Source organism: Monosiga brevicollis, genomic scaffold, assembly GCF_000002865.3.
Source record: "Monosiga brevicollis MX1 MONBRscaffold_41 genomic scaffold, whole genome shotgun sequence".
Classification (NCBI taxonomy): Eukaryota; class Choanoflagellata; order Craspedida; family Salpingoecidae; genus Monosiga; species Monosiga brevicollis.
This window is the reverse complement of record NW_001865078.1, coordinates 142,497-155,141: the sequence shown is the minus strand read 5'-3', so window position 1 is coordinate 155,141 and position 12,645 is coordinate 142,497. Positions and strand designations below refer to the sequence as shown.

At 54.5% G+C, this 12,645-nt stretch overlaps 4 protein-coding genes across 4 annotated transcripts; 1 reads left to right on the top strand and 3 right to left on the bottom strand.

Moving 5' to 3' along the window:
* Positions 1-322: 322 nt before the first annotated feature.
* On the bottom strand, positions 323-5,185 carry MONBRDRAFT_34581 (uncharacterized protein; the record flags this gene model as incomplete). Its single annotated transcript, XM_001750411.1, has 18 exons — positions 5,134-5,185; positions 4,994-5,042; positions 4,884-4,923; positions 4,626-4,778; positions 4,188-4,548; positions 3,898-3,998; positions 3,667-3,802; positions 3,430-3,534; positions 3,285-3,342; positions 2,681-2,955; positions 2,243-2,411; positions 1,869-2,141; positions 1,485-1,737; positions 1,252-1,344; positions 1,067-1,165; positions 903-966; positions 646-791; positions 323-565 (listed from the first exon to the last, which is right to left on the bottom strand). Exons 1-18 carry the CDS (start codon positions 5,165-5,167, stop codon positions 323-325), a joined length of 2,652 nt encoding a protein of 883 aa, XP_001750463.1. The 5' UTR covers positions 5,168-5,185.
* Positions 5,166-5,842, top strand: MONBRDRAFT_29974 (uncharacterized protein; the record flags this gene model as incomplete). The annotated part of the gene is made up of 2 exons (XM_001750448.1): positions 5,166-5,337; positions 5,370-5,842. 2 exons carry the CDS (start codon positions 5,166-5,168, stop codon positions 5,840-5,842), a joined length of 645 nt encoding a protein of 214 aa, XP_001750500.1.
* Positions 5,843-8,397: 2,555 nt separating this feature from the next.
* Positions 8,398-9,111, bottom strand: MONBRDRAFT_12564 (uncharacterized protein; the record flags this gene model as incomplete). Its single annotated transcript, XM_001750410.1, has 2 exons — positions 8,398-8,814; positions 8,923-9,111. 2 exons carry the CDS (start codon positions 9,109-9,111, stop codon positions 8,398-8,400), a joined length of 606 nt encoding a protein of 201 aa, XP_001750462.1.
* Positions 9,112-9,494: 383 nt separating this feature from the next.
* On the bottom strand, positions 9,495-12,475 carry MONBRDRAFT_39170 (uncharacterized protein). Its single transcript, XM_001750409.1, has 13 exons — positions 12,442-12,475; positions 12,243-12,346; positions 12,090-12,139; positions 11,939-12,000; positions 11,764-11,856; positions 11,609-11,691; positions 11,430-11,523; positions 10,533-11,005; positions 10,312-10,434; positions 10,133-10,234; positions 9,868-10,041; positions 9,721-9,793; positions 9,495-9,628 (listed from the first exon to the last, which is right to left on the bottom strand). Exons 2-13 carry the CDS (start codon positions 12,273-12,275, stop codon positions 9,528-9,530), a joined length of 1,461 nt encoding a protein of 486 aa, XP_001750461.1. The 5' UTR covers positions 12,276-12,346; positions 12,442-12,475; the 3' UTR covers positions 9,495-9,527.
* Between the last annotated feature and the right edge of the window lie 170 nt (positions 12,476-12,645).

Genomic DNA, 12,645 nt, shown 5'->3' with positions numbered 1-12,645 from the left:
ATGCGGCCGAGGTCATTTTTGACCCAAGGTTCAAGTTTGATCTGTGGTTGCGCCAAGAGGCAGCCTGTGCTCTCGATTTGCCTTGAGTTGCGTTCAGGAAAAACCGAGAGTAAAGGAAACAAGTGTGAAGCTGCAATTACAATCGATTAGAAGCGCGCGCGGCCTGAACATTAAAGGTGAACAAAACAAAAAAAGAAAGCAATGCAAGCCAACGTAGCAGCGGCACCAGGGGTGAAGGGGTGAAAGAACCTAGGGCTAGGAATAGCCAAATAGTGGAGTCTAGACAAACAGAATAGGAAACAAAATCTAGCAGGGGTTTTGGCTAAGCCGAGTTGGCCGTGGACGGCTCGGCTTGAGGTGGAGCCGGATAGGCCTCGTCATCAACAAGAATTTGTGATACAGAAGGGTCCTCACTTGGAGGAGGTGTGGACGAGGCGCCCGTATCAGTGCGGTGGATGGCCTTTGAGGTGCTGGAGAAGAGAGAGTCATCATCCTCGTCGTCGCTGGCGACCCCTACACCACCCGCAATACGCGCCATGGCACTCTCGGGAACCGTCGGGATTGGCTGAGGACACAGCCACAAAAGATCAATGAGGGGGCGCCGCATGGAGGGCTCGTCGGCTGTCTTGCAATAGAGTCTCTTACCTTGACGGTCGAAGCGGTCAGGGCCGATAATGTGTCGAGAAGAAGCGACATTTCTTCCATCAGAACCTGCTGCTTATTCTCAACGTTGCGACACCGATCCAACATGGACTTTAGATTCTTGATGACCTCGATACCTTCTGTGGCGTCTGCAATGCGGACAGCGAGGTTGATGAGAGGCAAGGGCAAGGGCAAGGGCAAGGGAAGGGAAGAAAATTCGGGCAGACCCGAAACAGACGCGCAGGCCCAATAGGACGGACCAATGACTGAACCACGGAGAGCACGATCAAAGTCGTCCTGGCTCATTTCCAGCTGCTCGGCATTCTAGGACAGTGTAGACGGGTCGAAGGTTAATACAGCTGTTAGAGAGCGAGCTGAGTGTTCAGGCTGCACAGGAGTCGGCATGAATGGCAAATGCGCGTACCAAGTGTTCCACATACGCCGTGGCGCTCATGAGATTGGTATAGTAATATCCGGCTTCACCAGCCATTAAACGCGAAGGTTCGGCGAATCGCTCGATAAACTATCGCCATGCACATGCATGGTGATATGTGTTAGCACGGGCGGCGTGTTTGAAAAGTCGGTCACGTCGAATACGGTGAGTCAAACCTGCATGTTGCTGTGTAGCATGGGTGGATTGACCTTGATGAGGATGTAAATGAGGGCCGGCAAAAAGTCATCGGCAGCCTGGGCCTTTTTGTCCTGCAAAAAATAAAAACAGAGAGACGGGGTGAGAGGGGAGGGGCGGAGGGGAGGAGGCTTCAAGTTGAAAACCAACGTTTTTGCGTCCTTGTCTTTCGAGAAGGTAAAAAAATAAGGAGACAAAACCAGCGGGCGCATACCTGGCTGGAAAGACGCAGGATGCGAAACACGCTTTTACTGCACGCGACAATGCACTGGAGCTTATCCTGCGGCGCACGCATGGCGTCCATGGTCAAGAGCTCCTCTTGAGCACGAGTCACTTCTTGTAGGACCTCGTCGCTGTTCAGGTCAATGTTGGCGTCGAGGTTGCGAGGCGTGATCCAGTGCAGCTGCCGAATGCGCAGTTGCATGCGGACATCCTTTTGCTCATCCTCGTCGTCCTGCAGAAAGACACTGAACGAGCATCCGGCGCAAAGAGATTCATTCACAATCAAGCCGGTAAGCGAGCGAGGGTGACAAACATCGGTCCCGAGATGGCCTGGCCATGTCCGAGTGCATCGGTGGAAGTCAAATAGGCTCGGTACCTGTCATAGATGTGTTGCACAATGTAGCGTTCAAGGCCATCCATGACTTGATCGCGTTCCTCCGGGTCAACGTCACGCCAGGCATTGACTTGATCCATGCGATTCTGCATCATTTCATAAAATTCTTGCACGGCAGCAGCCTTCTCAGCCACGGTGGTGTGAGGGCTACTCTCCTCAAAGGCCTTGAGGAAGCGCCGCATCTGGGTCGCCGCATCTTGAGCGGCGGCCTTGTTTGACAACTTGGACAGAAAGGCATAGCCCGCCGCCGACTCGCTAACAACAAGGGGTGATCGCCGCACAACGCAAGGGATTAAATGCACGGTGTCGAGCGCGCATCACGCAAAGGGAGGCTCATCTCATGCGGAAGAACGGACCGAGTCAGGTGCTCTATCACGGTGTCGGTAAAACCTCGAAACCTCGACTTGAGCGAGGAGGCGTCACTGCTGCCATTCAGATCGTCGCTTGCCACACTGAGGGCTGACCCAGTGGAGCTGTTGCGCTTGTGACCCCGGCGCCGAAACCAGTTTCCCCGTCGCTCCATGGCTACACACCGATACCAAATGCAGCCTGAGACCGATGCCAGTACGGAAACCAAAAGCGGGTCTCGAGGCAGGCACCCCAGCGAGCGAAATCACGTACGCGCCACATCATCAACCGAGCGCCGCGCCATGATGGATCCTCCACGCGATACAACCAAGTAGCTCCCCAACACCCCCCAAATGAAGCACTACTCCCCCCTCCGTCCCTAGCCGCGAAAGAGCGCCCCGCGTCCAGCCGCACTCCCACACACACACACTCACTCACTCACTCACACACACACACACACACACTGGCATTGGCTCCTGGAGTGAGAGAGAGAGAAAAATAAACGAGAGAGAGAGAGAGAGAGAGATGAATTATTGGTTTGGTCAGAGAGAGAGACAGACAGACAGAGAGAGACAGAGAGAGACAGAGAGAGACAGAGAGAGACAGAGAGAGACAGAATTGATTAGAGAAAGAAGACAGAGACGAGAAAACGTGAGAGAGAGCGGAGACAGAACACACACACACACACACACACACACACACACACACACACACACACGCACTCACACACACACGTACAGATGATTAGGGGAGCGATGGATAAGAACGCAGCGTAGAGATAGAGATAGAGGTAGGGGGGGGTTGTCCCTTGTGGATGTGGTGTCTTCCGTCTGGTCTGGCTCATGTGATAGTTTCTGCGTGCGTGTGTACTGCTGGGGCTTGATTTCGTTGCAGCTGGACGAGAGAACACACACGAGCAGCAGGCACACAGACGCGCGCACACACACCGCCCCCACTATCAAGGCAAACGGCATGGTGGACACGGCCAGGCCGGCTTGAAACACCAGAACGACGCTTCGACTATGGCATGACAAGCGTCATGAGCTCTACTTCTTCTTTGGCTTGAGAATGCCTGACTCGATCCCGGCCTCGACCATGTCCAAAAGCGCTGTCCGGCGGGGTGCATTGGAGGAATTAGAAACTTGACAACTCGACACCAAGCAGACGATCAGCGAGCCATGCAGCCGCGACAAACCTTGAGAGATGGGGCGAAACTCAAAGTCGAGCTCTTTCTTGATCTTGCTCACATCAAACTTAATGTCCACGTTCATGTTGTGAGACACAAAGTGCCACGAGACACCTGCAGAGTTTGCCGAGCAAGTCCAATGGGGAAATCAGACATTAGATACGAAAAGGCTCAAAAAAAAAAAAAAAAAAAAAAAAAAAGCCTAGTGCAGGCATATGGGGTAAAACCCGCCCGCTGAACCCGTACCCATCATTGGGCCAAAAATGTAGAGAAGCCACTTGGGCGCATAGCCGCTGGGATAGGAAAAGTTGGGAAACTTCTCCTTCAAAATGTTTGCCACATCCAAGGGCGTCAAGCTTTCAGGCGCCACAATGTAGCGACCCTACGCCCAGGGAACCAGAGCCAAGTCCAAAGTCATTGGGCATGGGGAATGGTGCGAATTTGAAATCAGAGCGGAGAGAGGCATGGGCCGTGTACCTGAGCGTTTGGGTGCGTCATGGCCTTGATGTGAGCCTTGGCCACGTCGCGCACATCCACCATACCAACCACGAGATGGGGACAGTACGGCTTCATCGATCCTGAAAACGAGAATGAGAGCAGAGAATCGTCGTGTCATGAGACCTTGGGTGCGCATGGATTCTTAAAAAAAAAAACAAAAGATAAATGTTGTCATGAAGCGAGGCCCGCATCAAAAGGCAGTGCCGCTGCGTGCACCTGGGATGCAGTACATGGGAGCCAGGCCATGCGACAAGGCTGGGGGCGCGTACCGTCCACAATTTTCTTCACAAAGTCGTAGCTGGCTGTGCCACGACCAGAGAGGGTGGGTCCCATGACAAAGGCCGGGTTGATGGTGATGAGTTGATACTGGTCCTGAGCCTTGGCCATTTCCCAGGCACGTTCTTCGGCCATACGTTTGCTGAGCGAATAGGCGCCATTCTTGCGGTCACTGGTGCGGTTCCAGTCTTCCTCGGTAAAGACCCCTTCCTTGTCGTCGTTGGAGCCGTAGATGGCAGCACAGCTGGACGTGAGGATCACGCGTTTCACGGTGCTGGATTTGGCCACCGAGTTGAGGACGTTTTCCGTGCCCTTGACAGCAGGGCGGATAAAGGTTTCATCTGGATCACCGTCCTGACGAGGCGTGGCAACACAGGCACGTTAGGCCGCGGCAACGTCACACGAGTAGGTTCAGCCAGTCGCGCGCGTACCGAGGTGATGAAAAAGGGAGACGCCGTGTGCAGGACATATTCGCAGTCTTTGACAGCGTCGTCAAAGCTGTTCTCCTCCAGCAGCTCACCCTTGACGAGCTCGAGCCGATCCTCAGCGTTGGCCTCGGCGGCGATCCGCTTCAAAAACGACACCTACACTCGAACACATCCTCGGAAAACGCTCAGCTAGGGACAGCCGTAGCGCACAGTAGCTGGCAAGCACACTGTGGCAAGCGCACACCAAACGGTAGCACAAACCTTCTTCTCATCCGTGGGATCGCGCACGGTGGCCTTGACGCTGTAAAACCAGTGCACGCACGTGAGCGAAGCTTGGCATTAACCGCGGCATCAAGAATCGCTCAACGTACTAGTAACCATCCTCCAGAAGCTGTTGCACGCAGTGCGTTGCCACAAAGCCTGGCCTCACCAACAGCGTGTTAATTGCTGTGAGCCGTGCACGCGAGAGGTTCACATCAATCTGGAGCCCAAGCGAATAGAAAACACGCACCAGACGCGCCCGTCACGCAAACTTTGGTCGCCATGATCTCGTTCCAACAGCACTACAATACACTCCATCGACCAAAGCCAATACCAGGCCATCAGCCCATCATGAGACACCCATCCTCCCACTCCCAACAGCCAGTTTACCCCCTCTGCTGGTGGATCTGGCGCATCGAGCGGGGAAGCGCAAACGACGCGCGCGTGCCTCACAGTAAGATAGATGCGTAAAAAAATGATGACAAGTAAGTGTCTCTCTGTGTCTGTCTCTCTGTCTCTCTCTCTCTCTCTCTCTCTCTCTGTTCATCTCTCTGTTCATCTCTCTCTCTGTCTCTCTGTCTCTGTCTCTCTGTCTGTCTCTCTCTGTCTGTCTGTCTGTCTGTCTCTCTGTCTCTCTCTCTCTCTCTCTCTGTTCATCTCTCTGTTCATCTCTCTCTCTGTCTCTCTGTCTCTGTCTCTCTGTCTGTCTCTCTCTGTCTGTCTGTCTCTCTGTCTCTCTGTCTCTCTGTCTGTCTGTCTCTCTGTCTCTCTGTCTCTCTGTCTGTCTGTCTCTCTGTCTCTCTGTCTCTCTGTCTCTCTCTCTCTCTCTCTCTCTCTCTCTCTCTCTCTCTCTCTCTCTCTCTCTCTCTCTCTCTCTCTCTCTCTCTCTCTCTCTCTCTCTCTCTCTCGCCACTTTTTCAGGCTGGCCCCATCGCTTTCTTGGTTGTCGTGCGCTATGATCAGGCGTGACAAGGGAAAGCCAACCCGTGCAGTTGAAATCGGGTGCTCGAGTTTGATTGGAAAGGGGCTCTGGTGCGCGCCATCAGGGGGATGGGCGCATGGGGTACCCAAATTCAGCAAAGGATGGGCCCCAGCGCTTATTGACCAGCGCCACGTCCTCGGGAGCAAGCTCTGTAAATTGGTTCTTCTTAAAAGTGCCCAAGCTCTCGATGTAGCTTTCAATTCTGGGCGCAACCTGGCAGCGGGTTGACAGTTGGTGAGGCCGATCACGTCGTGGCTGCTGAGGAAAGCTCTCGCTTGACGTACCTCATCAAAGTGCGTCCAGCCCAGCCCTTCGTACACGCGTCGCATCTGTTGGCACGAGCCCTTGCCATGAGTCGAGTCGAGCAGGCTCGACCACGGGACCAGTGCCTTGACAAGGAGCTGCGCCTGTACGAACCGTGCCCACCGGGTCCTCGTCCAATTCCTGGAAGGCCACCTCAACCAAATGCCCCGGAGGAATGCGCGAGCGCGCCGAAATGTAGTTTTGATACAATACCTCGTACTGATTGAGAATAAACTCCATAATCTATGCATCGGAGAGTCGAGGGTTATGAGGCTTCCAAATCACACCACCTGCTCGGGCCAACTAGAAGCCCCCTCTTGGTCCTTGTCGCCGCAAAGCCGTTCATACCTGCTCATCACTGGGGCTGGTCAGATCACTGAACCAATACGTCTTGTCTGTGCACGGTCATGGCCGACAGATCAGAAATGGAAAAGTAAGGATGAGGGTTCGCGGCGCAATCCGGCACACCCTAAGCACAAGACAAGACGCACCCGCCATGTTGACGGCCGACTTGAAGACCGCATATGGATCGCGATGCACATAGACAAACTGGGCCTCAGGAAACAACTGCCGCAACAAATCCACCTTTCCCGTGTGCCCAGGACTCTTCAAAACGAGCCGCTGGAGGCGACGGCCCGATGCCAGCGTGATCTTGCGCAAAAAAGTGCGAAACTGATGGATGTACCTACCATCGCCAGCAGAGGGTGAGGATCAGAGCGCCAACAATCCTGTGGGCTTGATTGATGCAGGACACGACAACACACCGATCTGTATCGGCATCGCTGGCCAAGCTAAAATCGAAATACTTGCGGTACTCGGGCTCGGCAGCCATCATGGCCACGGGCATCACCATGGAGCAGCCAGCCGTCATCACGTTCAGGCCAAGTTCATCTTCCTGTGGCGTGTCCAAGCCCAAGGCCACGTTGTCCATGGGCCGCGTCTTGGAAAGCATGCCAGCCAAGAGACCCTTGAGGGGCCGCACCACAAGCGAGGCGTTGGGAAAGCCACATTGCAGCGTTTGCGGCGCGCAGAGGCCTGGATCCAAGTTCAAAAGATTGTGAAGATGTGTTGTGCCTGTCCGAGGGTGTCCTGTAGAGGCGATATTGGAAAGGAGGGGCAGGATCAGGGGAGACACCGACACCCCGGCTGTAACAATGCAAAACTTGTCCACCTCCAGGAGGGAACATTGCGTACCAAGCACAAACACGGGAGCCGGATGGAGCTCTGTGGCGCGAACCAATGAGCCGTACAAGAGCTGAACAGAGAGGTCGGGAAAACGGCAGTCGGAAAAAAAAACAATCAATGAGGTCTCGGCCACTGTGCCCTGCGAACGAGCACACGCGAGTAGACATCAAACCTCCTCCACTAGACTGAGAAAAGAGATGACGAGGCTCAGCAGCGTGATGTAGAGCAGGCGGAACCAATATCGAGCCCAATCTATCTCTCGACGTCGCCGTACGAGCAACTCGATCCAGCATCCAAACGTGATGCCTGCGCGTTTGCGTGAAAGCAGGCAGGGTACATTGGCAGCACAAGCCCAGGCCCATGAAGCCATTGGCAGATGCTTTTGGTCTGTTCTATACGTGGCCAGGGGAAACCAAATCTCCAGCCACTGCAGCCCCCGCCCCACGCGCACAAACCTGATAAGATGTTATTCTGCGTTGAAAATCTGGTTCGCACGTCCTTGTGAGTTTAGGCCCAGCTTCTCCAAGCCCATGAACACATATCCACCACCACGCAGGGTTGCATTCGACACTGCAACGCACCGATATTTAGGCGTGAACCGCCGCTTTGCCGCGTCGGGCGCCGCCATGATCCAATAACGACGAAACAGTGAGAGAGACAGAGAGAGAGAGAGAGAGAGAGAGGAGAGAGAAAGACTGCGAGCTGGCCAAAGTGTAGAGAAGTGAAAGTTTCATGTCAAAGTTTGATAGAGCGTTTGCCTTTAAATTCAGAGATGAAGCTAAACTTGGAGCTAGAACCAGAGAGAGAGGGGGGAGGCGGAGAAGGCGCGTTCTTTCGCGTATTGCCGAGCAGCGAGCCGGTGAGGCGCTGCTACAGGCAGCCGAAAAGGGTGGAGAGCGAGCCGATCAAGGGCCATCGCCATGCTCGGGTGTGCTAGGGTGTGGGTGCCTTTTGCCCTCGTACGAGCACAACGTGCTTGAGAAGCACCAGCCGGGCATACGCTGTTAATAACAACAAGAGCGCTTTTGAGCGCCAACTTGGGGTCTACGCGCTCTTTCGCTCGGCAAACTTGCGCAGACCGAGCTCAAACTCGTGGACTTGAAGACCACGTGGGGTTCGTTGGGCTACCACGCCTGGGCAATGGCGTTCAACGATGGCGCAGTTGTCTTCCCAGTTGCTGTCGTCGAAAAACAACATGTGCTCGTAGTCAATCTCGCAGAGATCGCGCAGGCGCGGGAAGTGGGTCTTTGATTTGTTGGAGGAGAGTGGCGGGGAGCGGCCAATCTGAATGTTGCCGTCGTGATCAAAGCCTCCGCCCGCCGTCCGCAGCACCTCGGCTACACTGACCCCGGGCACGACCTCGAGCAACTGCAAGCATTTTTTGGCAATTTTTACCGCATGCGGTGTATCCGCAGACGAGGCCACGGCACACTTGGTGCCGGGTAACTTGTTCAAGTGCAGCTAGACGAGGCCAATGCGAACCATCTGCTCGATGAGAACTTGTGCGAGCGTGCAGCCCAAAACGAGAGGGAGGCGTCGAATCACTGCAACAACAACACAACAACGTACCTGCTGGAGCGCGTGCAGGGCTCCAGGAAAGAGACGGACGTGTTCGCCATCGGAAACAGCAGCCACGACACCGTGCCCGTGGCCGTTGAGGTCGCCCTTGATCGTCTTTTTGGGAATCTCACTCAAGGTATACATCTCTGGCGACCATGCGCACATGTCCAGGTCAAACACGATCAGCCGAGGCAGCATGCTGCTCAGTCGTCGTCTCCACATCCAACAATCACGAGCCACGCGAGCACAAGCAATAAATGACGTTCCCGCCCGCCAAGCAGCCCAGCCCCCAAAACGCCACGTGCTCCACAAATACACCTGTCCGTTCTAGCAACCCGTCGCCCACATCCAGACACGCCGCCAAATTATGTGCCGGCCCTTGCTGCTCTCTCTTAAAAAAAAAATGAAAAACTCACACAGATGTGAAAAAAAAAAAAAAAATAAGCACAACGTTTTGGTGGTTGTGGGGTCGGTACCAGGGTGTGCCTTGGACTTTAAGGGGGGGATCAGAACACGAGTCACATGGCAATCGTAAAGGCTGCTGCTTCTTTCTCGTGGTGAGGTATTCTAAATGTTCAGAGGCACTATCTTTTGGTCGATTTGAAGAAAGAGTCTTATGCGGCTGCCAGTTGTCGCAGCTGAAGCAAGAGGGCGCGCACTTGCTTGGCTTGGCTTGCCTCGCCCTTGTCTTCATCGCCAATATTGTCTGCATAATCTACAGGCACCAACACACGGACATGACATGAGTACGCAGCCTCGTATGCTACCGCCGGGTTTCTGCCGCCGTCACATGGTCAGCTGGCTCACCACTGAGGACTTCAAAGACCTGCGTCATACGCGCCCCCTTGATGTTGAACAGCTTGGCCACCTCTCCATACATCTGTGTAGTTTACGCACGTGCGTCAAGCAACCTCAAATGGCACTATAGGCAAGCCGGCCTTGACAGAGACAAACCTGCCCTTGGCACCCGACAATGACGCTGGCTACCACATAGTCGATGAGCTGCAGCATACTCAGGCCATCCCCAAGGCGATCCACGTAAAACTCGGCCTCCATTGCATCATCCCATTCGCCGTGTTGCTCCAGCTGCGCCCGTTCCTCGGCAATCAGTTGGTCCCGCTCCGCGAGCTGATGAGGCCCCCGATGTAGACGCCCGCAACGTGAGCCGCTCGCAGTTAAAACAAACGTGCCAGAACAGGCCATCCTGCAAGGGCCTCACCTTTTGGGCATAAAAGGCATGAAGCTCAGCTAGACGCACGCATTTTGCCATGTTGTCCTCCACAAACTTGCCCAACAGGCGTGCCCGCAGCTCTGGCGGCTCCTGTCACGTCCACAGACAAGCCGAACTTTTAGAACAGGTGCCAGCCCGGGACCCACCAATGGCAAATGAGCGCCTACCTGGATTTCGCGAAAGAGTGCAGCCACAATACTGCAGACGTGTTCTTCATACACGGCCTTGTCGCCTTGCACCGCTTTGAAGGATTTACTCCGCGGCGTCTTCATAAAACAAGGGAACAGGCTCTGGGGGTGATTTGGCAACCGTGAGCAGAGATGGCAAAGGCAGCAACTTGCCAAAATCAGACAGTGCTTCGAGTTGTGAACCAAAAATGACAACAAACCTTGAGGCCCAGGTGTTCGATAAAGATGTTGCAGGCTTGAAGGCTTGCATCACCACTCATAGTGATGTGGTCGAGCACTCGCAGAGCCCCAAACCGAGCCGCTTGCTTCTTGCGCAGCAACAGCACCATGAGTTGGACGCCCTCGAGCTCGACGAACAAGTTTTTATTGGCTAAACATTCGCAGCCACCCAGCAGCCGTAAACCGGTGAACCTCATGCGGACTTGAGCTCGGGCTAGTGCGGCTGGAGCGAGCAGCGCTTTGGGGTACGTACGCTCCTCCATCAGACAGCTGCAGATGGCATCAAAAGTATTTTCCAGGAATTCACCCTCTTGGTCAGAAGCAGGATCCACCTTTTTGTATCCAGCCACAATGCGCAAGAGCACTTCAAGCCCACTGTCTGTGCCCACTTTGATGCTGCGGTGTAGACGCGACCCATCATTCATGAGATGAGACAATGCGAGAACAAAGGATGCTGCAAGCAGCACGAAAGTGAACGTTGGCTTTGTCGAGCAATATTCCCAAGCGTGACTTGCCGATTCTCGGCGCTGTCCAATAGGAGGATGGCCAGGAGCTCGCTGGCATAAAGCGTGTTGGCGTCGAAACGAGACGTCTGCAAGTGGAATGTTGGCATGAAAGCATGATCAATGCAGATGGCGGTGATAAGGAGACGGCTGAGACGACAGGGACAGGATTTGATGTCGGGCATGAGAAGACAAACTCCGACCTGCATGCGCTGGAGCAGCCAAGTGAGAAGGCCGCTGTCTTGGCCAAGCGTCTTTTTCAGGTCGGGACGCAAGTCCAAAATGTTTTCAATGATGCCTGGAAATACATGAGCACGACGATGAGGCGACAAAGGACATTGCAGAAACGTTGTTGCATGCGGGCCGAGCACGCACCCATGACATTGTGCACGGCCTCGGCCTCATCGCTGACTGCTTCATCAAAGCGCGCGAGCAGTGCCAGGGCCTGTTCCATAAAGTCGTTGGCCAGCTAGCATTGCCAGCAGGTGAGTGACATCACGCACAACATCAGGCGCACCCATGCAGGTCATGGATCATGCAGGGGAAAGTCTGACCAGGGCATCAATGAGGGCATCGGCATCCCGAGGGTCGTCCACCAGGGCTTCGGTGTCTGTTAGCTCCATCAACACCGTGACCGCTGCACCGGGAACGGCAAGGATCAGTTGAAAGCTGGGCAACATGTAGTCAAGGGGAGAATTGGGGCACCCACCAGCAGCTGCAATGTCCGTGTTCTCGTGGTTCAGGCACGTCATCAGGGTAGCAGCCGTGCCGTACTTGACCAGGACATGGTAATATTCAGGCGCTACAAGTGCGGAGAAATCATAGAGTGAGGAAGCCACCCAGACTTTTTTTTTTGTCAGTGGAGTTGTGCAGCGATGATTTACCAGTGGAGGCCAAACTAAAGCCGGCGAGTTCGCTGTGCAGTGCCACCTCTGAATCCATGAATCTACCCGCATTGTGTTGAGAAAAAAATTACCATCTGAAGAAATTCAGGCAAGCGGGAGTAGAAGGAGGAGACCCTCGAGAAACACAAACTTGAGAGGCTCATCCGGATACTTGATGCGCATTTGCTGGTTCTTTTTCAACTAAGGGGGGACGCAACAGGAGACACGACCGGTGAGGGAAAAGCACGCACAAAGCGCTTCAGGCGATGGCCAAAGCTCGCGCGTGCGTGGACCCAAAACCAACTTTGCGCTCGAGGCTCACGGCCAGCTTTTTCATCGATGCTTCGGAAAACTCTTCAACGGGTGCATTGTCCTCTTCCAACCGGGCCAGCAGCTCGGAGGCCGACTCTACAAGTCGAACGACACGCAGCGTTTCTTGTGAGGCCGGGCAAAGCGTCGCGCCCACTGGAGCTGCAGCACGATAGTAGGCAAGCCGAACGTACGTTTGGCCCGCTTGCTGCTTGGTCCTTCTCCATCTGCGCAAATGCAGCCCCCCACACACGCGTCGACCACGTAAGCCACACGCTGCCACAACCCGCGCGCGCACACACACACACACACTTACCGTAGTCGTCCATCCTGCCAATTTTCCTCAAAAAAAATAGAGAACGAAAACACAAAATTAGAGAAGGAGAGAGAGAGAGAGA